Source organism: Perissodus microlepis, chromosome 4, assembly GCF_051167445.1.
Source record: "Perissodus microlepis isolate ML-2025 ecotype Zambia chromosome 4, ASM5116744v1, whole genome shotgun sequence".
Classification (NCBI taxonomy): Eukaryota; Metazoa; Chordata; class Actinopteri; order Cichliformes; family Cichlidae; genus Perissodus; species Perissodus microlepis.
The window spans coordinates 28,470,337-28,498,330 of NC_140464.1; the positions used below are offsets into that span (position 1 = coordinate 28,470,337).

General features: G+C 39.1%; 2 protein-coding genes across 3 annotated transcripts; one reads left to right on the top strand and one right to left on the bottom strand.

Moving 5' to 3' along the window:
- Positions 1-104: 104 nt before the first annotated feature.
- LOC146389193 (cytosolic phospholipase A2 gamma-like) lies at positions 105-27,990 on the bottom strand. Its single transcript, XM_084926917.1, has 17 exons — positions 27,840-27,990; positions 27,503-27,564; positions 12,460-12,536; positions 9,542-11,503; positions 9,017-9,127; positions 8,526-8,668; positions 8,217-8,403; positions 7,034-7,136; positions 6,775-6,915; positions 6,035-6,100; positions 5,881-5,940; positions 4,920-5,066; positions 2,821-2,904; positions 2,549-2,703; positions 2,295-2,466; positions 2,021-2,205; positions 105-594 (listed from the first exon to the last, which is right to left on the bottom strand). The coding sequence occupies exons 4-17, from the start codon at positions 9,683-9,685 to the stop codon at positions 505-507; spliced, it is 1,788 nt and encodes a 595-aa protein (XP_084783043.1). The 5' UTR covers positions 9,686-11,503; positions 12,460-12,536; positions 27,503-27,564; positions 27,840-27,990; the 3' UTR covers positions 105-504.
- LOC146389194 (cytosolic phospholipase A2 gamma-like) lies at positions 8,580-27,550 on the top strand. Of its 2 annotated transcripts, XM_084926915.1 has the most exons (16): positions 8,580-8,693; positions 9,077-9,176; positions 11,893-11,931; positions 12,506-12,616; positions 14,611-14,753; positions 15,466-15,655; positions 15,770-15,875; positions 15,950-16,090; positions 17,753-17,818; positions 17,916-18,056; positions 18,506-18,652; positions 18,754-18,837; positions 20,001-20,155; positions 21,166-21,337; positions 26,380-26,548; positions 26,829-27,550. In XM_084926915.1, exons 3-16 carry the CDS (start codon positions 11,905-11,907, stop codon positions 26,845-26,847), a joined length of 1,671 nt encoding a protein of 556 aa, XP_084783041.1. In that variant the 5' UTR covers positions 8,580-8,693; positions 9,077-9,176; positions 11,893-11,904; the 3' UTR covers positions 26,848-27,550. The 2 variants fall into 2 exon arrangements, with proteins under 2 accessions (XP_084783041.1, XP_084783040.1); XM_084926914.1 differs by lacking the exons at positions 8,580-8,693; positions 9,077-9,176 and having other exon boundaries at positions 11,686-11,931; positions 26,829-27,548.
- Positions 27,991-27,994: the final 4 nt, after the last annotated feature.

Here is a 27,994-nt window from a genome sequence, read left to right on the forward strand (position 1 = left end):
GCTGGGATGGTCCATTTGGCAAAGTAAATCCGTTGGGCATCTTTCTTTTTCTTTAGACAATAATTCTGATGGCAAAAGAGCCAAACGGGACAGGCAAAAAAAAACACTACACACAAACAAAGTTAGAGATTCATTTTACTTTTAGCATCAGTCAACTTTGTAAACATATTTTTACAGATATCACAATAATAATTTCCTAAAACCACCATAACTGCAAAGTGAAAAACCTTGTTTCACAGAAAAAAACAAAACATGTACAAGACAGTACACAAAGTCATATAAGCACCGTCAGTATATCATAATAATGCAATAGTGTCATTGCATTTCATTCCTCTGTGGACATGTGAAGTTGCTACATCGAGCCACAAAACATTTACTGTTTAAACCCTGAATTGTTGGATTCTTGAACCCTTTCAATCCCCCTGCTTGGTGCCTCACGGTGGTTGTGATTGCTAAAACAAAAAGACACATACGAAGCACTTCAAAACCGTCGTAGGATCAGGTTTAGGCTTGAGCTGCTTCCTGTTTGTCACCTTTGTCCCTCCTTTTCAGAACTCTAGTAAAGTGTTGAACATCTGAAGCCAGTGACCATAGCTGGAATGAAAACAGACCTCAGAGGGTTAGAAGAGTGCTCTTTTTTTTCCAACGTCATCAAATGTTTACTCATCAGAGATTATTAGATCAATGGGATTTTCTCTCTAGGTTTGTGCTTAATGTGCTCAAAAAGAAGTCCCAAATTTGATTGCATCTGTTTTTCTTTTAATAAAATATAAATTTCTTACAAAAACACAATATAAAAAGTTAAATCTAATGAAATCTGGTCAATTAAAATTTACTTGATTGTTATAGATTCAGTTTATATCAAACATATCAGTTGCATTTTACACAAAATTACTGTAAAAGAATCTTTTATGAGTGTACAATGTAAAACACATTTAGGTCACTGTTGTTGTGAAGCAGCACTTTATGAATAAAACTGAACTGAACTGGATGCTGCAGGTCAGGCCTGTTAGCTGTCAGAGGGCAGTTTTACACGTACTTCTGAGCTGAGGTTGACGTTTAACTCATACTGGATATTAAAAGGTTGTTTTCATGCAAGTGATGGGGCAGAATCCACTGTTTTTTGTGCAAGAACGTGTGTTACAAATCTGAACACAAAGCTGCACTAGTCTCACTAGTGTTAAGCTCCCCACAGAGAACAGCACTTTAGAGCAGTTGTTGGGATAAGTGAACATGGGGGGACCTCTAGTGTCGCCTCTACAAAATTATATTGAAATAACAGCAATGAGGACTTAGCCCTTGTATGCCTCTCTTGTCAGCAAGGTAACGCAAAAACTACAATTTAATGAACTGTTCAATTTGGTGTGTATGTGGAGTCTCCTCTCAAAGAATAAATTGGGTACCGGCCTTGAGATTTGTGTATGCACTCTCACAGTGCCCTCTGAGGTAATTCAGTAATCGAGAAATAAAATAAAGCTGGTGTGATGCATGATGTGTGAATTTTAACAGATAACGCATAATACTGGAAACAATGAAGACAGAAAGTCTATATAGGGAGAAAAGAGGGAGAAGGAAGAATTGACAAGGGAAAAGAAGGAAAAAAGAGGATGACAGGAAAAGAAATGAGATGAAGCAGAATATTAAAGGGAAAATAAAGAAAATGAAGGAACTAGAAGAACAAACATGATGAAAAGAGAATGAGAAGAAGGAGAGAAAGAAAGAAAATAAAAAAATATCATAATAATCTAATACAGGAAAATTAACTACAGGGAAACAGAGAAAAGGAAGGGAAGGGAAGGTTGAGAGAAAACAAATGAAGAATAATCTCAGAAGGACAGAAAGAAGATGAAAAGAAAGAGAATAAGAGGATGGTGGATGGAAGAAAGAAGACAAAACAGTAGACGAAGACGATGAATGGATAGATTGGGGTGGGATGATGAGAAATTAAAAGAGGACAAACATTGTTTATGTACTTTTTCTCATGCATGGGGGAAGATGTGTCCACCATCTAAATGCTCACCGGGACGCCATCTGAAGCCTTGATGTGTCGGCGGATGACAGCCTTGGCTATTTCCCTGAGGAGAGTGTCCTTGCTGTACTTCATGTTCGCTTTCACCGTCTCCAACAAAAACTCGATTTTCTGCTGGCTGAATGGAAGCTGGAAGGTGGAGAACTCCTTCATCTTTGCTTTGAACTCGTTCTCATCTGGACCAGAAGAGAAGTGCTGATGATCATGGCTGACATTATGTGATGTTTTTTTCCTTTTCTCTATGTGTGGTGTGTGTTTGATGAACCTTTGCAGTTCTGCCTGTTGAAGAGTGGCATGTAAAGGATGGTGGGCTCCTTCTTTTTCCCCTTGAAAACATAGCAGGGCCTTGGCCAGTCTTTCTCCTTCAGGAATTTCTCCTCTAACTTTGGGAAAGGTTTCTTCAGTTTGGCTGCATAGTCTCTGGCGAGAATCAGAGTCTGTGTGGAGAATTTCACATTAGTTTTTCCTGAAGCTGTGTGGATACATTTACGTGACATATCACATATGCTCGCACCTTACCCTGAAGGTTTCATCAGCTCCATATTCCAGAGCAATAAGGAGGTCAGTGTCTCTCTTTTCTCCCAGGAAGGGGGGGTAGGGCATGTTTATCATCACACCAGCATCTATGAGCTGCAGAAACTCTTTAACTCTAATGCATGATGGCACTCTGGCATCTTCCAAAAAACATAAATAACAATATATCATTCAGTTGCCAGTTTTTATCATCTATCAAGCAAAACATAGTACTCTAAAAAATAAATGTATGGTAAAGTTTAAGAACATCAGTCTACCTGGGTATTGGTAGAGGAAGTTTTCAGTTTTGCCCCATTCCAGTTTCTTAATCTGTGCGATGAGTGTTTGTATAAACCAAGAAACTGGGGAAACAAACCAAGCAACATAATGAAGAACTTGCTATCTGCATTTAATACATGCACCACATATGTGACAATCGTGGTCATTTGGAGTCATTTTCTGTTTGTCAGATGGTCATGATCATATCGTAACATCACTCCTGCTTTTGAGCTGCACCGTGGACAACAACAGAGCTCAGGGTATCAACCACACTGCTTATCTCACACCATCTTCTTGAACTAGCCTACCAGAAAGCCAACACAGATTTGTCCTTGGAAAAGTGGGATAAAACAAACTGTAATGTGACCATGGAACAAAAGACACAAACCCATTAACCACAGGTCCTCACAGACCGACTGGATGGTTTCACCATACCAAACAAGCACACTCATTTGCAGAATTCCTCATTCAAAAACCTGCAGACCAGTTTCTATTTATCACACGTGTATTATGATATAAGTACATATATCTGTGAAGGTTCTCGGTCATCCGGGTCATAAGTCTAAGGAGCTTGGAAAGCAAAGCGTCTGGACTTCTTTAAGTTTCCTTAAAGATGTTTCACCTCTCATCTGAGAAGCGAAGCACAACATAGAAGAGCCTCTTCGATGGGACAAGACTCGGCTGTCCATCTGCACCTAAAGGTCAAAGGTTCGAGGATGCCAATGTTCACATTTTGGACAGAGAAGACAGATGGTTTGAAAGAGGGCTGAAAGAGGCAATCTATGTCCAGTGTGAACGACCATCTTTGAACAGAGGCGGTGGTTTATGACACCAACTGTCTGCCATCGATAATCCAGTTTTGAGATCCTTCCCAGACGCCTTACCACCCACTCATATCCTGGGCCTTCTGTCCTCAGGAAATCACATGATAGGGTTGGTCAAGGTTTCACAATGGGCCCACCTGAAACCTTGGCTGATTGTGACCTACACCCGTTTTCACACTTTGGCTCATGTGATTAGGTAGCGGATCAATAGGGGGTCCATGACCCTCTTGGGGACACTCCCACAGGGTTTAAATCTGGGACTCTTCACCAGTTGCTCTTAGAACTGAAGAAGTTCTCGGATGAGAGGTGAAATGTCTTCAAGAAAGCTTAAAGAAGTCCAGACGCTTCTTTCAAAGCTCCTTAGAATATAACTACATAGTTTCATAGTGGTGACAGTGTTTGAATCTTTTACCAAAACACAAACTACTCACTCATCAGCACTCCATCTTTTGAGTCTCGTACTCTTCTCTTTTTTTTTGCCTTGCCATCCTAAACATAATTTATAATTCTGCTGCTACATATGCTGAAAAATAAATAGTTACATTTTGTGACAGGCAGTGAGGTCAGGAAATACCCAGAATGCCCCTCTGCCATCACACATTTTAAAGATATTTGAGACTTGTTTAGCCTCTGACCACACATGATAGAAAATGATTATTACAGTAAATAACTCAATTTACGACACAACAACAGCATACAAACCATTGTAATATCAATGCCTGGTGAAAATCAGTGTGAATTTGATAGCAGTGTGACTGATTCAGGATATGCAATGTCCCACTGGTATTGATTACATCATATACCTAAAATGCTGACCATTTATACACCATATCACACTTTCTGACCATTGCAGGCAGACAATGTACTGCCAAGACGCTTTCAGTGAACTGCATGGAGCTGACAGAGTCAATGCATGTCATAGCAGGGGCTCAGTTTTGTATTGGATTTTGACTCTTTTGGATATGTGACTCATAAATGTTCTGTTTTAGTTCCCCCCATAAGCTCTCATTCATTTTTTGTTGCACAGGCACATTTTACAATCATTAATGTGCCAGCTTCTGACTGTTTTTTAAAGAAAGCAAGAAGTATATTGTATCTTTAAATCTGGATTTGGTAAAGACCAAAAACAGATGGAAATGCTATATACATAAAACTGAATAGAATTGAATTAAAGTAATAGTCACAGCAGACATTGTGCCCATACCGTCTCACTCTCAGCTTTCTTTCTGCTAAAACTGTGTTGATCAACAAGTAACAAACTTTATATTACTGACCATAATATCTGGCTGGTCCTTCATCCATATTCTGACTCCACGACTGTAAGGAGGCCAAAGTTTTCCGACACCAGTCCTTAAAGATCACATTATGCAGTTCTAAGATCTTCATCTCAGATGATGCAGTGTAGTTTATTTTGATGCCCTCTAAAAAATAAGATGATATGTTCACTTTTAGATGAATCGTTTTCACATTAACAGTCAGTATTAACTGAAGCAAACAGTAAAGTGTTTTCTGGACGTCTGTAGATCAGGAGTCTGTTGTTATCACTTGTAATGAGTCCAAAAACTGCAATGGTGGTACTGGTACAATAAAACAGTTTTCAGGTGTTTATCCATTGCTTTTTGTCATAGCTGAAGTTGTCTTGTGGCACATATTATTTGGGCAAACACCAGCAATATAGATGTTTTGGGTTTGTTGTTGACTCTTTAAATTAAATTAATTCAATTTAAATTTAATTTGATCTGGACTGATTTTATGGCACCGACCAAACTTAATATACTTGTGATAAAACACTGTTTACAGGTTCCTCATGATATTCATATGAAGTGCACACTCAGGATATAACCTCTAAAACATAAACGAACTGCTATAAACAAAGCAGGGTTTTTTTTTATTTTATTTTTTTTTACATAGTTTGTCAAATGTTTCCTGTTTTTTTTTCTCAGATTAAAATAATTTCAAATGGAATAAAAAAGCTAGGGTGACCAGAAGGTCCTGGGTTTGAATCCACACTTTCTATGGTCTTACTATGTCTGTGTGGACACTCTCTGGGTACGACGGCTTCCTCCTACAGTCCAAAGACACGCATGGGGTGAACTGGCGATTCTAAAGAAACTCGAGGTGTGAATGTGAATGTGAATAGTTGTCTGTCTCCGTGACCTGCCACACAACTCTGAATTGGATAAAGGGAAGAAAATGGATGGATGATCCAGCCATAGTAACATGTAATGACTATACCTTTAGTCCAGAGAAACTCCAACGGGTTGTTTTCATCAGTAGCTTCCTTCCCCACTAGAACTGAGCACACACAAACAGTTGTTTAGTTCTACTGTTGCATATTAAATACATTTAGCAAATGCTTTCTCATAACAAGACACATTCAGATTTCTACCTTTTAACCAGTCAAGAATATAGGTCACCACACTCTCATCGTCTGCTAAAGCACTCCCCACTAAGCCTGCAGAACAGACCAGACACACAAAGGAGACACACTGTGAAAACATTAATTTTAATAATAAAAATAGAACAATATACCTATGAGGAAAACTGTAAATAAAAAGAATTTTAGGGCAAGGGAATAGTGGAAGACATATGGGAGGTTCTTGGCACTGTACAGCAGTCTGAGGACAGGATTTTGCACGATCCAGTATCATCACATGAGCAGCGCAGTTGTATACAGGTACAGATATTCCTGAGGCTCCACAGAGAGCCACACACAGGTACCTGCATCACACTGACAAGCATCTACTTGTCAGTGTGATGCAGTTGTGTGACATATTTGAGTTACCTCAGTTAAAGAATGACAAGAATAATATGATTTACTAATAAACCAATGATGATTAAATTATTTAGTAGAAACATTGAAAATGTCATGCAATGCAAAAAGCATCTTGCATGACCTCTTAACAGCAATAACAAATGTTCATTTAATTATTATTTGATCTCTATTTGTAAATAAACAAAATACATGAATTTAGTGTTTGTTGGCCAAGTATATTTTGTCTGAGGTTTAAAGTGACAGCTGGTGACCTTTGCAACAATGCTCATGACACAAGATAAAAGTTATTATTATTATTACATTCCTTTGTTTGGCGGAGTTGGTGTTTCTAGCAGACAAAGAGATGGATGCACCTTGCAGCGTGATCATGTCTAGTTCTGGCCCTTTAACGTCAGAGCCAGCTCCATGGATTCTGCTGCCCAGGTTTGGAGTGTTAATGAAGAGACCCAGATCTATGAAGCCAGCCTGATGAGGAGTCATCTCAAACCATTTTCCTGAGACAAACACAGAAAAACAGAAGCAAAAAGACTGAGGCAGTGACTCAAAGAAGAGCAATATACACATGAATAACATTTGGAGACGTATGTTTGTGTAATTGTTTGTTTTTAGTACCTTTTTCAGAATCATGTTGCAAGCAGTTTTTGTTCACTGTGCTATAAATGGGATAAGGATTGGTGATGCTTGTGCCATCCTCAGAAAGACTTCGGACATCCAACTGACAAAAACAACGAACCAGATAAATAAATAAATAAATAAATAAATAAACCGTCAACACTAAACTGAGATAAATGAAATAAATATAAAATTAAGACTGGGATGGATCATGTTGCTTTAGGAACATAAATTATGAAAACTAACAAGACCTTTCTTATTTGCAGTCTGATAAAACCTTATTGAATTCTTACGTGATATTGCATTTTTCTTGCTGTAACTGCCTAATAACCTAACAATGACCTGAGAGCAATCCACACCAGCTGCATTGCAGAGCATTGCGTCACTTCATACGCATCAGTGGTTGCCCCCAGAATGCATTGAATAGACAGAAGAATCAGGAATGACACAGTGGAAAGGATGCAGTAGTATGTATGTCACATGGAGCATGTGATAACATGGTCACAAAGTGAAGATGGGCTTTTTAGCTGGAAAATCACCCTGGACCAGTAGAAGAACTACCCGCTGAACTGGATTCCATCTCACCTGTCACTCCTACTCATTCTTTTTTCCCATAATGATTTTTTTAATGTTAGAAAAGGTTGATTCTGGTTTAGGCTCATACTGAAGTTTTGCTCTTCATCTGTTCATCTGTAGAATTTAATTATGGTAATCAAATTATACCAGAGAGGATTTTAGAAGGAAGTCGGTGCATTTTAGGTCATCAGGTGTGTCTTCTGGAATTCTGCTGTAATCTTACTTCCTTGATTTGCATTTGTGTAGCTCACAGCATTACCCTATACACCGTAAAGTCTCTGCTTCTCCTGAAGCTTAATTTAGACTTCTGTGTTAAATCTATGATGTAACCTAAGGGCAAGTTGTAACAATATTTATGTCTTTTTTAAAGCACCATAATACAGTGTATTCTTATCATGTTGTGATAGAGCGAGTACACTGACACCTGGTGGTTTAGCGCAGACTTTTAGTATGCTGTATGGAGACACAAGCCTTTCTGTCATTATTAGCATAATGTTTGCATTCATTCATTTATTCAGTTCACAGGCATCCTGCAGTGTGAAGCCACATTACCGTGTTTCTGGATTTCCAGAATAAAATGAGTCCAGTTGAGTTCTTTTGGCCTTACCTGTTTCATGATGAAACCAGAGGTTAAGACCCCCCAGATGTCAGTGAGAGAGAAGTGACCATCTTTTGCCCTCTTGGCCAAAAAGATCAGAACATCCGTAAGCCCAATCCCAGGCTTCGACAGCCTGGACACAGCATTGTCCATGTTGGTGCTCCACTGGTGGTCACTGTATAAGGTGGCCATGGACCTGAGGGAAACAGACCACAAAATACTCAGCCCACGCACATTATAATGAACTATTCAGCCTTCTAGCTAGTAAAGTCTAGCTAACCAGTTATGTATGGCATGACTCTGTTTGTACTTGTTTACCAGGCAGACCCAGAAACTCCTCCCAGGTAGAGCACAGTGTCCAGCAAACCATCTTTTTCCATCTGAAAGAGGGATCCCATCAGACCCACAGCTGCTCTCTGACCTCCGCCCGACCCCAACAGTGCAATGTGAGGAACCATATCCTGGTGAAAAGAGAGAGAAAAATAGGTGGGTGATGGAAAAATAAAGCTACCCAGTGGACAGATGAGACAGTACAATGAGAATGAAGTGCTCTGTTTGGTCCAGATTTCTCTGATTTCTAATGCACATGTTATCCTATTTAATAATTCCTGGAAATGGCCAAGCAGACAAGTCAAGAGATCTTAAAGTGATCAGAAATTTATGTCATTTTACTCTAGTTTATATAAATGCTGTATATATAAAAAAGCTGAAAAGCTGGCTGGCACTGAAAAATAAGCTACTGACAAAGAAAAAGAACTAGGAAGGAAGAAAAAAAGACTTATGACTTATGTATTTGAGAGTTTTCTCACCAGTGTACATGTGAGTCCCAGTTTATTGAGTGATTTCTGAACTACTTGTTTCCTCCTCAGGACAAACTCCTGCTCTCCAGCAGATAAGGACTGTGACTGATGTACATACTTCTGCAACACACAAGGAAGTATTACAGGACGCACATAAGAAAACTTTAAGGTTGGGATCTACAACATAAATATTAACTATGTAAAGTGTCATTTTAAATATACACTTGAAAAGGTTTGCCATTTAAAAAAATGACAAAAAACTAGATAAACGTGTAAAAACATTGAATTTCTCTTTAATGTTTGACTGTTTCTGGATCTTGACTGTTTCATAACGAACATCATGAGTTACACATCCATTAAAAGCCAAACATCATATCTTTCTATCTCATTCTTGGATCTTAATGTTTGATTCATAATGCAAACACAACAAGAGCACTCAAACCACTCTGTACATGATTAAATATGAAACATCAGGACTCATAAGACCTGCTTCAGAAGACATTTAGCTTCTGTGGACTGAATGATTTTCTTCACCTTGAACTCTGAAAGAGCTGGATTCTTCTGCTGAGGGACTGTCCACAGGTTCCTCCTGTTGTCCACAGGTAGTCCCATAGATCCCATCATCACAATACAAACACAGAGCAGACCAGTCGCCCGGCTGGTATATCCACACAACATGGCTGGATGTGGACGAGCAGACTAAAGATTCTCGTCTAGTCCTTTTTATGTCCTGCTATCAGGCAACTTCATGGTAAATTAGAACAATGCTGACGTCAAACAGACATATCAGAAAATGATATGGAGGCAGAACAAGTTCTGTATGTTCACATCTAAATGTCCTTCATATCACTCTAACAGTGCGTTTATCTGCAAAGCAAAACATAACTTTTGTTTTCTTGTGTTGTAATTTAAATAAAGCCTTTATTTTGTTGGGTAAAGTTTTTGGAGAAAAAAGTTCTTTAACTATTTTACATTTGAATTTATTCAGTCATTTATAGGCCGGGTTCTGCCTCAAGTTGTTATTCAAAGATTTGTATAGCACTTTTGTCAGACAAAGGTTCACTGCTTCAAACTGAGAAAGAAAATATATATAGAAACTGTAATTCAAGCTAAATAAAATATAAAAGAAATTATATGAGTATCTAAAAGCCTGGGTAAAAAATAACATCTTTATGTTTTATGATCTAAACATGACATAGCAGAGTGAATAGTTAAAAGGACAGCATTATACAGAGTAGGTGCTACGGCCTGGAAACCATGGTCTCCATGAGTCTTTAGGTGAGTATGAAGCACGACCTGAAGACCTGACACAGTGAGAGGAGGAATATGTCTGTATACGGTCGGTCTGCAATATATGTTAGTGCAAGGCTCTGAAAGTGAAGATGCAAATTTTAAAATGTATTCTAAACTTAACTGAGAGCAAATAAAATGGGAGTAATGTGTGATCTCCTATTAGTCCTGGTTAAAACTGTTGCTGCAGCACTTTGAACAATTTGAAGGAGATTTTAAGATGTTTTCCTAATACAGAAAAAAGAGAATTACAATGACACAATAATCTAAATGAGAGGAAATTAAATCATGAATAACCATTTCCTTTACAGCTTAGGACACAACATCTCTCAGTTGAGCAACATTGTTCAGATGGAGAAAAGGAGAATGAGTCAACTGCTTACTGAACGCATCCAGAGAGACAGAACCATCCAGTACAACACAAAGCTTACTAACAGAAAAAAGACAAAAGAACCTAAGGATCCAACACATGCTTTAATCTTCAAACCGTCAGGAGCAATAAGCAGAATCTCAGGTTTTCTTCATTTAACTGCAAAGAATTTACAGCAGGGTAATCTTTAGTACCTCCAAACACGGTAATACGGTAGAAAGGACATGTGCTTTAAAACAGTAACACAGCTGAATATCATCAGCATAAAAAATTTAGGAAATCTTATGAAAACTTGGCAAATATATAGCAAGCAAAGCAGAGGTCCCTAAGGAGCCCCACAGGGGCCGTTTAGAAGTTTGCAGGTAGTGTGTAGATGAGACTTTTAAAACAATGGTTCAACAGGGACATTCTTGAAAAATGTATCAAAGTTATTAGATACGATCGAACAGAATTAAAACTTTTTCGAAACAATGATTTGGGTAAAATATCTATAGGACATGACAAAGGTTATCGTTGGTTATCTGCTATGTTCTCCAAAAGAAGCAGAAAAAAATAAAGCTTTCCACTATGTTACAAGCCATTAAAAAGAAGGCTAGATATTGGTGAAACTGCCTGAACATTTTTATTTTCCCTACAAAAATACTGGTATATATGGAGATGTGGGAGTTCAGTTCAATTTATTTACAAAGCACCAAAACACAACAATCAAACAACTGCTTTTGACCAAGCACAGCGGGAAGGAAAAACTCCATTTTAACAGGCAGAAACCTCTAGGAGGCTCAGGCATAGCCATTTGCTGAGACTGGTGATGGGAGGAAGACAGGATAGCAGACACACTGTGGAAGAGAGACTGAGTTTAATAATAAATAATGATTGATTTCAGGGTGGTGTATAAACACATAGTGAGTGAAAAATGTGAGTGAAGAAGAAAAAGTTGACATTTGATTTTACCATAGTATTTCCATATTAGGCAATACTTGTGTAAAAGTCCCACACATGGTAGGAATTAACATTCCTCTGTGTGTTTGGGCTCATTTGACTTCTTGTTCTGCACAGACAAATTTAGCTAGAGTGAAGCTGACAGAAACAAGAAGTTTCCCTGCGGGGTGAATTTAACTTTTTAATTTGAAAAGAAGGTTGGCTTCGCAACATGCAAACAGGACTAACAGGTTTCATGAATGCAGTGGTTTGTCTTTGCTTTGTGAATTCTGTCATTCTTTCACAGGCAGCGGACAACATGGAGGGCAATGTAACTCTGTCTGAGGTGAGTCATCAATGAGAATAGATTTGAATTGACTATATGTTGCATGGTCTATGTAGTAGTTGAACATCTAAATTATTAAGTTAAAGTGCCATTTAGATCTATTTTGTATTTTTTTTAAATAAAATTCATAACTGTAGTTTCTTTACAGACATATGCAGATAATACAAAACATACAAATAATCTGATATATTTATATATAAGAAGACTTAAAATAAGGAGCTAGCCTGAAGAATATTAAGTCAACTAGTTATTATTATAGAAATTATGCATTTACAGATGTATATCATTTCTATCCTGGCAAATTTCTATATTGCCTTTTATTAGATTATTCTTATTTCCGTTTATACAGTGTGGATGAACTGAAACATATTAGCATTCATATATACTATCATAAACATATTCCCTGGGAAATGTGAGGAAAAAGTGAATATGCCTTCTTTATAAGGTTTCATATGATATTACTCTGCTGCAGCATGAATGTACAATATACAATATGTGTAACACATTTCAGTGTCTGAGTCAGCTTACCTCTGGGTTGAAGTCAGTGCTTCTCTGTCCTTGATTGTTTTTGCAGAGACCTATCCGTCAGTCCCACTCTCTGTGTGCTGGTGAAAAGGAGTATGTTCACAAGAGGAAACAAATAGTTCTGCATTCACTCAACACTCTGGAAATCAACTGTACAGCTGTAAGATAGAAACTGTCTCCTCATCCTTCTGTTTCCCCCCTCCCTTTTCTTTTTCCCCTTTGACTTTAATCTCCAGCTCGACTTACCTCATACCTTTTTTTTCACCAAATGTGTGTAGTACTTAAAGTATATGATAAAGGAAAATACAGTGGGTGATACTGTTGTACTTAAAAGCATGTGATGTCTTTTATAGTAAGTAAAGCAGAGATGATGATGGGAAATGAAGGTGGCTTATTAACAAAACAGCAATATAAATATTAGGTCAACCAGGTGATTTCTCATAAATTCTAATTTGAAAGCATTGGAGCAGCAATGAGAAACCATATGCCAGGCTAGCCAATAAAGCTGCCGACCTCTCAGCTGCACAGCTAAAACTATTGTTAATGGGACCCAGATATGCCCATGAAATTAAGAGATGCTACAGATTCTGAGGGAATTGGAGACAGGAAGATTCAAGCCTGCCTTACAGTCAAGCTAACGTAACTTGGACGTAAGTGAAAAGTTGACACGAGCCAACCATGAGAGAAGGCTTTTGGACAGAACACTTTTTGCAAAGTGATACAAAGAGAGAAACTAATTTATTTTGGTTTTAACTGATATACATTTTTAGATTTCATTGAGCAAGTACTGCTTGCTTTGCTTTCTCTGACAGGACATCACTGGTTAATAGCCTCTTGTTTTCATTGCAAAGTATAGAAACTGTTATGGGTTTTGATGCGGAGCTTTGGATACAATTTGTTTTGGTTTTCTAACCTTGTGTTTTTGTTCATGTCTTGATGAATTATTATAAGCAGTAGCAGTAATAGTTTGAGCTCCCTTAGTGTCACCCTGTCTGTTTGTCCTTCTGTCTGCCAGGCACTATTATCATGTTTAGGCCTAGTTGTGTCCTCCTGTTTCTGTTCTCAGCTGTTTTAATTTGATATCTGGTTTTCTATCATGTCTTTTTGTGGTGTTTACTTCCTTTTTGTGTAATTATCTTCATCTGTGTTAATTATAATAGTTGTCAGTATATTTATAGTTCTGTCATTCACTTTTTTAGGATGGTGTTTTTTTTGCTCATGTGTTTTTAAGCTGTTTTCTCAGCATGCATTTGTTTTTCAATTTGTTTATTTGCATTTATGTTAGTTTCCGTCTCTGTTGGATTTGTGGACTTCTCCTGGCAGTCTTGTACAGTACCTTTTGTTGTATTTTATAAATGGGCTTCAAAGGGAGAACAACAACAGAGAAAAGAGGTTCTTTAGGGTGTAGTTTATATATGGGCTTTAAAAAAACAATTGATGTTTTGGTAAATATGACCAAGTAGTTTTCATACTTCAAGCTAATCAAGCTATAACAGAGAACTGAAAAAACCCAACAAAACCAAACAAACAAAAACATAAAGGAAAAACTAAATTTCTTGAAAGCTTTTCTAGCAGACACCCCTGAAGCCTTGATCTTTTATCTCAATGCACAATGAGGAATATAATTTACATGCCACATTGCAGTAGTCCATAAAGTGGGCCCACATGCAGACAAAATACTGAGGCAGAGTGACAGCTAGATAAATGGAAAGCTAAAAACAAGAAATCAGCAGGAAAAAACACCATAAGGCACAGTAATTCAAGGGTGAAAAGACAACAACACTATATACACACACCAGGGAGATAATAGGACACAAACAAACTCAATCAAGGCAAAAATGTATGTAAAGAGAGAAATTCAGAGGAGTAAAACACAGAGAGAAACAGAAGAAACAGTATACAGGAAGAAAACAGGATTCAGTTCCCCACATCGTTTTGTTGGCATTAATTAGAGATGCTATTAGGGGATTTTTTGGCTTTAAGCAGAGAACCACTAGCTGTTTTCCTGTTTGGACATTTTATGACAAACTGAGTTACAGACAGATGGCTGTAGCTTCAGATTTACTATAAAGATGTGAAAGGGTTATTAATTGTTGCATCCAAAAACTGCAGTGCAGTTATCAAATAATATCTCTCCTTCATATTTTCATCCAGGACTCAGTTCCCCACATTGCTCTGTTGGCATCAGGTGGGGGTCAGCGAGCAGCTGTGGGTCTGGTGGGTTCCCTCCATCAAATGGAAAAGGAAGGTCTGCTGGACACGCTACTCTACCTAGGAGGAGTTTCTGGGTCTACATGGTATAAACAATGACACAAACATTAAATAGAATTCTTTCTTTACCAGAATATATTATAAAATAGTCATTACAGTAGCCAAGTAGAAACAATATATGCAGTATATATATATATATATATATATATATATATATATATACACTGCATATACATGCATATTAATTGATATATGGGATGTTTTTCTGTTTATGTTAATAAGCTTTTGGCTTGACGTAATAAGATTTATATTTCTTTTAGATTATTTTGTGATTACCACCTCCATGCACCTAACACCCCTTTTTGTACCAGTTAGGGATTAGTTTTAGTATGATTAGTTTTATTGGTTCATTTCTTTGGCTCAGAATGAGCAAAGAGATGCTCAGTTCAATTCAGGATCATTTATTTACTGTCAAATCATAAGCATGTGCTTGTGAAACAGGCTGCAAATGCAACAGAAACCAGCTAAAGAAGTCGTGAAAATATAAAAAGTGAACGAATAATAGTGTTTTATTCTGGTAAAATCACTGATTACAGCAAGACACTAAATCATGGACAGCCTTTTACAAATTTACAGGTTTACAGGTAGACACATCATTATCAAGTCTAACATAAAAAGAAGACAAGAAGAAAAAAATTAACAAAGGGATCACTACAAGGTGCAATCACCTTATCGGCAACAATTTTTTTCCTATTGACGTCTGTCTTATACACCTGCCTGACTTGCTTTATCTGTTAGGTCCATGGCCTCCTTGTACAATGACTCACAATTTAGCACCAACATGGATGCGGCAGTGTCCAGGCTGTTTGATTCCCCGAGTGTTAAACTTGAGCAAGCTGTGGATTGGTTGGGTGAGAGAGCAAAAGAAGAGAACTTCTCTCTTGCTGATATCTGGGGGGTCTTAACTTCAGCTGGATTTATGAAACAGGTACCAGTGCAAGCACAAAGACAAACTATAGTTCATATAATTCTCATTTGAAATTCAGTTCTCTCTCTGCTATACAGACTAAGGCTTTCAGTGAAATCTCTTGTGTTCCATCAGATGGACCTACGGTGTCTTTCAGATGAGGCCAACAGGAATGCCACAAACCCTTATCCCATCTACTGTGCTATTGAAAAGCATTGCTTTACTCAAGGACCTATAGAAGGTACATACATACATAAAGACATATTAGATTAGCCCCTTATTAAGTGGTTTATAATGCACTCTCGCATCTTTTAGGAAAATGGTTTGAGATAAGCCCCCACGAGGCCGGATTCACAGAGTTGGGTCTCTTTATCGAAACATCTCTCCTGGGCAGCAAATTCCAAAATGGAACGCTGCTGGAGAATCAGAAAGAGATGGACATGGTCAAGTTACAGGGTGAGTGTTTACAGGCTGAACAGGGAATATCAGATTGGTTTGATGATGCCTAGAATATGTAGCTGATTTTACTTTCAAGTACGGATCCGATGAAGCTTTTCCACTTTAAATCACCAAAAGAACCACCAAAACTGTCAGTATCAAAAGGGCAACATGGTGGCTCAGAGCTTTCTATTGTTGCCAAGTCAGTACAGTGTAATTTTGTGCAGTCTATATATTCTTCTTATGCTTGCAAATGTTTCATCACAGTTTCAACTGTTATAGCAATGTGCCCCTTCTGTAGATGCCTAATTTCCTACACTGATGCATGATAGAAATATCAGTGGAGGCTAAAATGCATGTGCATACCTACACCTGGGCTGCAGGTTATGTAAAAACAGGAAGGTACAAGGCCACATGAGTTTTAGTGAAAATGTAAGTTGTTTTAATTTATCATCTTTGCTGTTATTTGTTAGGGTTTATACAGAAAAACTAAACTGTAGCTTCAGGATAGTGGGGTGTGGTTTCATTTAGTGGCCCATTAACCAACCAACAAAGAGAAGACATCTTTCTGATGCTATTTACCCATGCACTTAGAGTAGGAACAGCCCAGAAAATGATTTAGGAACTGAGAACAAGAGCTGCTGTATATTTGTCTGATCTTATGGCTGCAGAAGATCAGAAAAATATACAGGCGCCAGACCATTTAAAGATTTAAAACTAGTAAAAGGATTTTAAAATAGATCCTAAATTCAATTGGAAGCCAGTGCATGGAGCCAGGATATGGACAGCCAGGAGTGACAAAATGAATTAAATAAATATTTCATTACATAATTAATTAAATGCTGATTCATTTCATTTAAAAAATGTAATAAATAAATTATTTATTTGCAATTTTATTTAATTAATGGCACATAATGACAAATTTAGAGCCATCCATGACATTGCTAAGACAAATAAGCAGGAGTCCAATCTCAAGAGCTATCAGAGTGATTCAAAGCTAGATAGAGCTGGCAAATCGTCAGAAATTAAAGTGTTTTCGGAAAAATTGTTCCTGATGGCAGGAGATACGATGAAAACAGTAGTGGCCCAAGAATAGATCCCTGAGGCACGAAAGTGCCAAGCCAGAAATGACCAAACAAGGCTTTAGTTGAGAGATCAGCAGATCGTGATCCACCGTGTCAAATGCAGCAATGAGAGCCAACAAAACAAGCAAGACATGTTTACAACAGTCCGCTGCTAACAAAATATCGTTCAAATTTCTGTGCAACCACAATGACCCAGACTAGTTTTCTCACTACTCTGATAACTTTAGATCCTTCTGAAAATTATTGCATGAAAACTCAACAGCACTTTCCAGTTAATCAGTCTGGGGACAAATACTAGTAAAATATTGTGAGAGTGGCTGTCATTCTTTTATACATCTAAAAACACATTAGAGGAAACCAGCCAAAAAAGAACTATGAAACCAACTAATTGGAAAGTATGATTGCATAGAGGCAGCCAGCACTGAACAATGGTGTACGCGACTTCCACTGCCAGGAATATAATGAAAGCACGAGTCAATGTAGATGTTTCCTCATCTGTAGGAAGAAATAGGTTTCATTCCTAAATATTAATACAGAAGATTTTCAGTGTCTGGTGTAAAATACAAACATCTAAAATCATTTTCTCATTGTACAGGTATTTTAGGCTGTGCGATAGCTAATGAGGAGACTCTCAGAGACTTTGTCCCTCAATGGCTGAATGGTAATCACAGTTTGAAAAGCATACCTGCTAAATGTATATTGACTGTGTTATGTTAACCTGCTCAACTTGTGTGTGTGTGTGCGTGCGTGTGTTTTAGTGTCTGGGCATTTGGACAGTGCTGCTAAGGAGTACCTGCGCGTATGGATCATCCTTGATAAAGTGATAGCTCTGACCAGAATAACTGTTAAGGACACTACTGCTCTGATGTACCTGGATAAGCTGCAGAAAATCCTAGAAGGTAAATGTTTCCAAGAATGTCTTAAAGAATATTACTTGGGTAGATGTGAGCAGAACCCCAACCAGTCACAGCAGATGGCCGCCCTTCCCTGAGCCTGGTTCTGCCGGAGGTTTCTTCCTGATAAATGGGAGTTTTTCCTTCCCACTGTCACCAAGTGCTTGTTCATTGGGGGCCAGCTGATTGTTGGGCTTTCTCTTTAATATTGTAGGGTCTTTACCTTACAATATAAAGTGACTTAAGGTGACTGTTGTTGTGATTTAGCACGATATAAAAAATTTGAATTGAACTGAATTAATAGAGTGTAGCTACTGATATTTACAGACCAAAAAAAAGTTGGAAAATAGAACTGAACGTGAAACATTTATGACATTTCTTTGTAATGGCGTAATCATGCAGCAAATGTCTATCTGAAAATGCCGCAGTACCTATTAGACTCTTATCTTTCCCAGACATGGTAAATCATAGCAAGACTGAGTCTGTGGAGGCAGCGAGTATGGAGGAAAGAAAAACTCTTTTTAACCAGTGGAGTCAGGAGCTGCTGGCAGCAGTTGAGACGTGGAGCCAAAGTTTGGATGATGGAGCTTTCAAAACAGACGGTCAGTGTACAGTATAGCTGATAAGCACACAGTCTTGTCAGTGTTGGAGAGGAAAAGACAGTTTTTATTGTACTCTATTCATGTCAATGTATTTCTCCCAGTTTCTTTCCTAATAAACCAAGTAATTCCCTTGATTGCTGAATGGAAGTGGGGAACAACTGGAAACTTCCTTTACCAATACCAAGGTGAGTCAGACAATTTAAGCAACAATTATGACCCATTCCCACTGAATGAGTCATTTCTCACACAAAATCATGGCAAAGTGAAAAAGGACTACTAGTGATACTATTCCTATTGGACATACGTGACACTTAAGATTAGAAATTCAAACATTAGGATTCATCTACTCTGGGAGTAGATGAATCTGGGACTTGTCCACTTTTGTAAACCTGCATCTATCTACATCTACAAAGCTCAAGAGGCTACCAAGACCAACCTATTACCCTGAATTCCCATCAAGCCCTCCAACCTTAAAAAGCGTTACTCACTTTGGGGTTTTATTTATTTATTTATTTGTAATTAGTCTGATGGGTTGTCTTGGTCCAGAAGCTACTGCACTTTCCACTTTGCACTTTTTCCAGTGACATACATGTCAGCTGAGTAGGTGGTCCTTTAATGTGACCAAGGATATGCTGGAATACATACTAATAAATGAAGTCTGAGGCTGTATGCAGCCCAGACCACCTCTGAATGACCACCTCACAAAAGTAGTTAGAGCTGTACACTGGAGCATGGATAACCCAAATGCCTGTTTGGACAAGCCAAATTCAGTTAAACACATCTAAAGCTCAGGCAATGATTACAGGTAGTGAAATAAATACCTGGGGTCAGCCATACGAATCAATCGACAAAACAACGAAGGACAAGCTGAAAAAGAATGTGCTAGCAGAGTGGAGTGGGAGGAGACGAGTGTCAGTGGTGATTTGTGAGACAGAGATAGAAACAAGAATGAAAAGGAAGGTCTACAAGGTGGTGAGAGCCGCAGTGATGTATGGGTTGGAGACAGTGGCACTAACAGAAAGACAGGAGGTGGGGGTGACAGAGCTGAAGGTGTCCAGGGACTCTGAATTGGATAAGCAGAAGAAAATGGATTGCTAGCACTGTCGCATCACAGGAAGAAACCCCTGGGTTTGAATTCACTGAGAATTCAGTTTACATGTTGTTTTTTTTCAGTTCAAATACATGCATGAAGTTGGGTTAACTGGTCATTTTAAATTGATTGTAGCCCTCGGCTTTGTGTTAGCTCGTAGTGTTAATGGTCACAGTGACATCCATAATGGTTGCAAGTGCAATGAAGAAAACTAGTGAAAGAAAAGCTGATTCTCTCTCTGTCTCTGGTTCTGGGCAGAGTCCTCTGTTCCAGCTTGCCTCTACTCTAACGAAAGACTCCAGCTCATAGATGCTGGACTGCTGATCAACGTACCGTACCCTTCATTTCTAGGAGACAAGAGAGACATTGACCTCATCATAGCCCCGGAGTATAGTGCTGGAAATATGTTTGAGGTACTGTAAGATGTGTGTGTGTAACTAATCGATCATTTTTATAGTTTAATACAAATATTTATATTCTCCTGAAACTGTGTCGTGCTGCATATACTGCAACCAGCCCTTTACTGAACAGCCATAACTGTGCACAGCCATGTGGAACAAGGCCGTGTGGAAAAATATTTGCCCCCTTTCCTGATTTCTTAATAAATATTTCAAATTATCACATAAATGTCAATATTAGGCAAAGATAACCTGAGTAAATACAAAAGCAGTTTATATATGATGCTTTCATTTATTACGGGAAAACAGTTTATTTATTTATTTTTTTATTTTATTTAATTTTTAACCGTTTAAACACCATTTATCAACCGCAAAGCATCCAAACCAAAACCTGGACATAAATTTCCTAAATTATCCTCTTTTAATAAATGCATTGTTAATTGATATGTTTACTGTGAAGAAACGACTGCCAATGATTTAGTTCCCAAATGTTTCATCTTCAAAGTGTATCAGCCTTAAACTAAGGCTGGGCCATACTTTCATCTAAGACCAATTTACACCACAGTGTGGCCTGAATGGAAAGGCAGAGGAAAGCAGTGATGAAAGAAGCTATGCTCAAATGCAAAAGAGATGCAAAATATTTTTCAAAAATCACCAAAGAGTTGGACAACTAATTACAGCTAACTGATTAATTAAGAATCACCAATTAATCTGATGTGCATGTCTATAGACTATGGGGTAATGGTAATACCTGAGGGAGACCTTGTAGACAATTAGAATTCTTGATAAGTCCTAATGAACTGTTTTCGTTCTGAGAAATAGCTTATTGACAATCTTTAAAGAATTTGTTAACCATTAAGGTGCTAATTAAAACTTCAAAATTCTGTTTCAAGTGTGCCTTATTAGAAAGTTTCAAGGTGAGGGATAAAAAATAAAGCAGCCACAATCCCTCGGGTGTTATTTGATGCCCACATAGTACTTAGTGCTGCGTCTGAAACTGTGTTCAACTGCTGCTTTGTGATCAGACTCTGACTCTTGCCCGAGACTATGCGGCCGAGATGGAAAAGCCTTTCCCCGAGATAAATGACACGATCCTGGAGGACAGAGACTGGCCGAAGGACTGCTATGTGCTGGAGGGGAAAGAGAAGGAGCCCACAATCATCTACATGCCGCTCTTCAACAGACGGAACTGCAAAGGTCTGTTTCCAAATGTGCAGCTGTGTTTTCATTGTAACTGAGCTACAGACAAAAAATAAAAGGTGTCAGGGTGTATCCAAAGATATTAAGCATGAACAAAGGAATTATGAAATGGTAGCTTGTCAACAAAGAGACACAAAAACACTGAACTGACTAAACAATTTTCAAACACTTGTAAAAACATAGACAGACACACCACACTCTAAGGGAGAATTCCTGAACAGCAGAAATGGTGCTGGTCATAAATTCAAGGAGAAAAAACAACTTTTATAATCTTTATTTTGGGCCATAGCAACTGTGTTAGCAGTTTGTATCTCATTTTACTGATAATTTAGATAGATAGATATAATTTTATTTCGAACATGCAAATATAATTGAAATAACAACAGAAAAAAACAAAAAAAAAACAAAACCAAAACTTAAAAATCATCAAGTTTTCATGTATATATCTGTCTACAGAATGCGTGTGCTCGTAGGATGAAGTTTACACTTTTCTTGTTCCTACCCCCTTATTTCAAATTTCATTGCTTACAAATCCATATCCAGGATTCAACATTATTTGATCATATATGGTCAACTATGTACAAGTCTAACACATTGAACATACACAAATAAAACCATTTTCAGCACCTTTACTCAGCTCAAACATCTTTTAAAGATATATAAAAAATATCAAACTGGTTTCATAAAAGGTAGGCACTCATCAACAAATACAAGTAGATTACTTAATTTGATAGACTACTCATACAGTAAAAACCTTGAAACTACAATATTTTCTTTAGATGCAGAAAAAGCATTTGACAGAGTTAACTGGAAATTTCTGTTTGCAACTTTGCAACAAATTTGGTTTTGGATCCTCTTTCATTAACTGGTTAAAAATATTATACAATTCCCCAACAGCTTGTGTCAAAACAAATGACCAAACATCCTCCAGCTTCTCTCTCCTGAGGGGCACCAGGCAGGGATGCCCACTCTCCCCTTCACTGTTTGCAATTATTATTGAACCACTAGCAGCAGCAATTAGACAGAATTCAGTAATTAAGGGCATAAAATGCAAGAACGTGGAACATAAAATCAGCATTTATGTGGATGATGTGTTACTTTTTCTCCAAACCTCACAAACCAATATCTCTGGGGTGATTGAATTGATAAACTCTTTTGCAAGAATATCAGATTACTCAATTAACTGGTCAAAATCTACAGTCCTTCCGATTAATTGCTCCTTCCATAATTCTTCTTCTACACCACTGCAATCGGGAAATATAAAATATTTAGGTATTAATGTTTCTCCCAAGCTTGCAGATCTAACTAAATTAAACCATATCCCACTTTTAAAGAAAGTAGAAGGCGATCTGGCTAGATGGAAATGTTTACCCATATCACTCATGGGAAGGGTTGCCGCTATAAAAATGACGGTCTTACCAAAAATAAATTATTTATTCTCAATGATCCCAACTAAACCGCCACAAGATTGGTTCAGATCTCTAGATCCATATATGTCCACATTCCTTTGGAAAAATAAACCCCCACGTATAAGCTTAAAAACACTACAAAAGACCAAGGATAAAGGAGGATTAGAACTACCTAACTTTCAGCACTACTTCTTAGCCAACAGGCTTCAGTTTATCTCAGGATGGCTAAAACATACCTTCATGGATGAACCTTGGCTAGATGTAGAACAAGCAATAATCTAGAGATTTCAGATCTACCATTTATCAGCTCAAACATCCAACGACATGAATGCTTCAAAAGCGTCAACATCAGCTCTTCTCTGACAGCATGGTGGGAGTTTCTAAAATTGACGGAGTCTTCATTAATCCCATGCAAACGTACACCTATCTGGAACAACCCTGATATATTACAAAACAATAATATGATAAACTTTCCAGATTGGAGTGGTAAAGGAATCAAATACTTAGAACATATACTAGAAGGAACAGAATTTATTCCATTTGACAGACTAGTTACACAATATGGGATCAACAAGAAAAGATTTTTAGAATATCAACAAATTAAATCCATAGTAAAAAAGAAATTTAAACCGGGTCAAGTTGAACTACAAACACCACCAAGTGTGGTTCAATTTCTTACTCTTAAAACCCCAAAATTACTTTCCAAAATATACAGAATGCTTTTTAAAACAGATGAATCAATATCACTTCCTATTGCAAAATGGGAAGCGGATTTAACAGTTAACTTAGACCAAAACTTCTGGTCTCAGATTTGCTTAAAAACCTTTAATTTAATTAGAAATCCCAGTCTTCAATTAATTCAATACAAAATACTACATAGAGTGCACTATACAGGTCATTGGATGTTAAAGATGGGCATTACGTCTACCAACAACTGCTCACACTGCCAAACCAATTCACCGGACAATTATATCCACGTTCTTCAGTCCCCAGCCCTGGCGCAGGGGACTGCCAGTGCATCGAGCCACCTGGGGGGCTCTTCAACTGGTGGGGGAGGCTGAGGTGAGGAAGAGTGAGGAAGAGTGAGGAACTCACTCTGCAGGAGGGGGAGATACAGGAGAGGTGGAGGAAGATCTCAGCCTGGGCGTCTATTGTCTTGTGTAGTCTGGAAGATGAGTGGATGACGGGGTGGGTGAAGTTTTCTCTGAGGTGGGGTCGGGTGTGCTGTCCCGGGCTCTGTGGGGCCGGGTGGCGCTGCTGTACTGGGCCCCGGTCCGGATGGGACTGGGCCCCCTTTCCCTGGCGGGTTGCAGAGTATGGGGGTGCCTACTGGGGTCAGCGGGGGAGCTGGCCCCAGGGAGGGGTCACTTGCCCCTCCCTTCCTTCCCTTCCCATCTCCAGCTGCCTCCCTCTTCCCGCTCCACCACAATCACCCACACATGCAGGGCCTTGGGGTAAAGGTGTGTCACCAGGGTGCAGGGGAGGCATCCGTCCCTCTGTCCCCTTCTGGCTGCCTGTGCTTCAATTTTATCCCACAACTTAGACATTCACATTACTCACACTCTCATAACACATACATATAGGACCTTGGGGGTGGGCACGCTACACGGAATACAAAAGACCATCAGGGTGTACACCTCACCCCTGGCGTCGTTGCCCACCTCTCAATTTTAAATACATGTAGACATTGAGGGCTATCAGGAGGGGCTATGCGCTTACCTGCTGCTCTCTGGCAGGTAGCTCCATGCCCTCCTGGGTTTTAAATGCACCTTAGAACAGCGGTCCCCAACCCCCGGGCCTCGGACCGGTACCGGTCCGTGAGTCGTTTGGTACCGGGCCGCGAGAGTTGAGGCTCAGGTGTGAAATGTATAGTTTTCAGGGTTTTTATCGGTTTTCAGCGTTATTTTGTTATCGTTTTTATCGTTTACTCGGTTTTCCTGGGTCTTTTCACGTGTGTTATGAATAAATCTTCTTTTTTTCGGTACCGGTACTAGTTTTATTTTGTTGTATTTATCCGCAACACCTTAAAGGCCGGTCCATGAAAATATTGTCGGGCATAAACCGGTCCGTGGCGCAAAAAAGGTTGGAGACCGCTGCCTTAGAACACACATGCATCAACACTACATATGAGCAGGCGGAGGGAGGTTTGGAGTCTTCACACACCCCCGTTCTCTGCGGCCTGCTGGAGCGGGGGGAGTCTGCGACGAGGAGTTGGCCGTCCAACTGGGGTCTGGAATGTGGGGCCTCCCTGCTGCTGCTGAGTCGGGGCAGTCTGCTTCTCTCCACCCCAGGGAAAAGGGTAACACTACCTGGGTCTGGGTGCAGTTTCCCCCTCCAGGGGCAAGGGTACCTAGACCTGGGGCTTAGAGTACGCTTGGGGAGTGTGATTATGTGTACAGTGTCTCTTTGTGTCTGTCTCCACGTTGGGTGAGTGTTGAGTAATTGCATATGAGAGCATGAGGGTGGGAATGGATGTCTGTATCTGTGTGTGCCTGTTTGTCTGTGTCTATATGTCAGGTTGGGTATCAGACCTCTCTAGGGACATCTCAGGCCCTCCAAGGTATGGAGGCCGATCTCCCCCACCACTTCCCCTGCCAGTGGCAGACGCCCTCAGACATCGGTGCGTTGGTGATTCTTTGTGTCCGGGGGTGGGCGTCCAGGTACCCACCGGCTCACTCCTTGGTGGCTGCTTGTCGGGGCCTGGAGCCTGGGGCTCGCTCGGGCCACTTCGGGGTGGGGTGCCCTCAGCCTCTTGGCCTGGGGCTCGGTCACTCTGGCACAGCTGGCTGCCGGCGGAGCTCATGGGCACGTCACTGCAACCCCCCTGGCTTCTGCTCCGCGGCTGCTGAGTGACCCCTCATCTGGGGCTGTGGCTCCCCACACCCTCTAGCAGATCATTACATGAAGGAACCTTTTAAATACAAGCGCGTCCATGCTCACAGGTGTACACACGGGTGCTCACACACACAAACTACACCCTTTTTGGCTTCTACCTCAAAGCACACTGTGCGCTGTCGATCTTACGTGCTGCACAATAATGTTTAATATTTAGTATTTACTGTTATATTCACATAGATCATCGTGATGTTGTTTATTATGTTGCTCTTTTCTTTTTTCTTCTGCTTGTTTTCTCTTTTTTCTTTCTCAACAGGTGATCCAGGTGATTGATATATGTATTTTTTGTCTGCTTATTTTGTTGGTTTTTGTTTTTTGTCCTTTATCCCCGTCCCTCTTCTCCGCTGTTTTTCTTTCCCTCTTTCTTTCTCCCCTTTCTTTTCCCCAGTCAAATCTGTCCCGTAATTAGCAAGTGAAAATAAAATAAAATAAACAATAAAAGGTGAATCAAATAGACCATTACGGCAAGGCTGGGATGGTCCATTTGGCAAAGTAAATCCGTTGGGCATCTTTCTTTGTCTTTAGACAATAATTCTGATGGCAAAAGAGCCAAACGGGACAGGCAAATAAAAAAAAAAAAGATATCTAAAAAATATTTAGCTTTATTTTCTATTTCTTGTTGCCAAAGAGGTCCAAAAGGTCTAAAAGGATGAGGAACCTACACAGTGCTGCAAACTGAAGCTTATTGTGATAAACAGAATAGGTGATTGAGGCACTTTACTGCTTTTTTAATAGATGCAGAGGAGTTCAAAGCAAAGATGGATGAGTTCTCCACTTTCCAGCGTCCCTTCAGCCAGGAGAAAATCAAGTTTGTGTTGGAGACGGCGAAAGAAAATGTGAAGAACAACAAGGAAACTCTGCTGAAGGAGATAAACAAAGCTGCTCTCCGCCGACATAATAAGTGGTAGGGATAGCTTCGAGTGTGACGGAGTGTCAAGTGAGACGGAATGAGACGTAAAAGAAATAGGCATAATCTTGCATTGCTGTCAATGTAGGTCACTATTCTCACATATCTTTCAGCACGTCATCTATGAGGTCACTGTATGTCTCTGTAGAGAAGGCTGATTTGTAACAGAAGTTAAAAAAAAGTCATATCTGTGTATTACAGAAAGATGTGGATGGAAAATGGATAAATGTGTGACTTACAGAAAAGCAAACACACCCTCCTTTTTTCTCCTTTATAGGAAGGCTGGTGAACCATAGCTCGGTTTCTTGTTCGGGCAGCGTAAATCTTTGGTTCATGATGATATTACTGATGATAATATTGAAGCTACATGAAAACAGAACCCATATATAAATCATCATTTAAAGTACTGGCAGTGTGTTATGTGTCTTATTTTTGAGCAATGTGCAATGTGTATGCTACAGCAGCAACAGCCCTTTGCTGCTGTAGCAACTCCAACTATTCACCATTATCTGGAGCGGCTCTTATTCATATCAGTATTTGGAAGGAAGAATTCAGTCTGATCCTTGTGTTCATCTTAAAATGCATTAAAGTATGCACGTGACCCCCCGCCCCACAAAAACAAATAAACCCCACAGTGGGACTTCCAAAGAGCTGGGCTGTGCTATCACTGAGTTTAACATACATAATTAAAATGCCAAACAGTTTGTGCTACACAAGTAATTATATGCATCACATCCACAACTACAACCTGTGAAATGAACAGTCCTAATAAAAGATGCATGTATTTAAGTCAGCCCAGTGATAACTAGCTGACTAGTTTAACATAATTTAGCATGAGAGAAACAAAGTTCACATTTGTGTAAAACCCTTATAAATAAACAACAAACAAACCAAAAAACGTGGCTATTTTTTAACAGAGGTTTTAAATAATAATATGAACATCTTTCTGACCTTGGTGTGTTTTCCCCCTGGCTTGTAGCTGGTAATTGACCTTAGCAATCCAGACTGTCCTGCTAAATAAACAATGGGAAAATTAGTAAACAGTAAAACAGTGAGTAAAATGTGGTGGTGCTGATCACAAGGTGCAAATAAACTTCTTCTCAAAGTGCTCTTGTTAATATTTATTGGTGCACTATGTTACATTTTTAAATAATATATGCTAGTAAAAAGTGACTGATACATGCTACCCATGTATGATCACTGATACTGACGATATCAATATCATGATGGCAGTTTTATGACACTTAATGAAAATGTAATATAAATTCTAAGTTATACAATTCACAACCTGCCATGTGTTTGAGGAGAATGAACTCTTATCTAAGCTGTAGTCCAAAAATGATTAACTACTTGGTGGTTCAATCCTTCGCTGCTCCATCCTGAAATCACGCCGATTAACGAACTTTTATTATGAAGCCACACGCTGAGCCTTTTCTCCGTCGC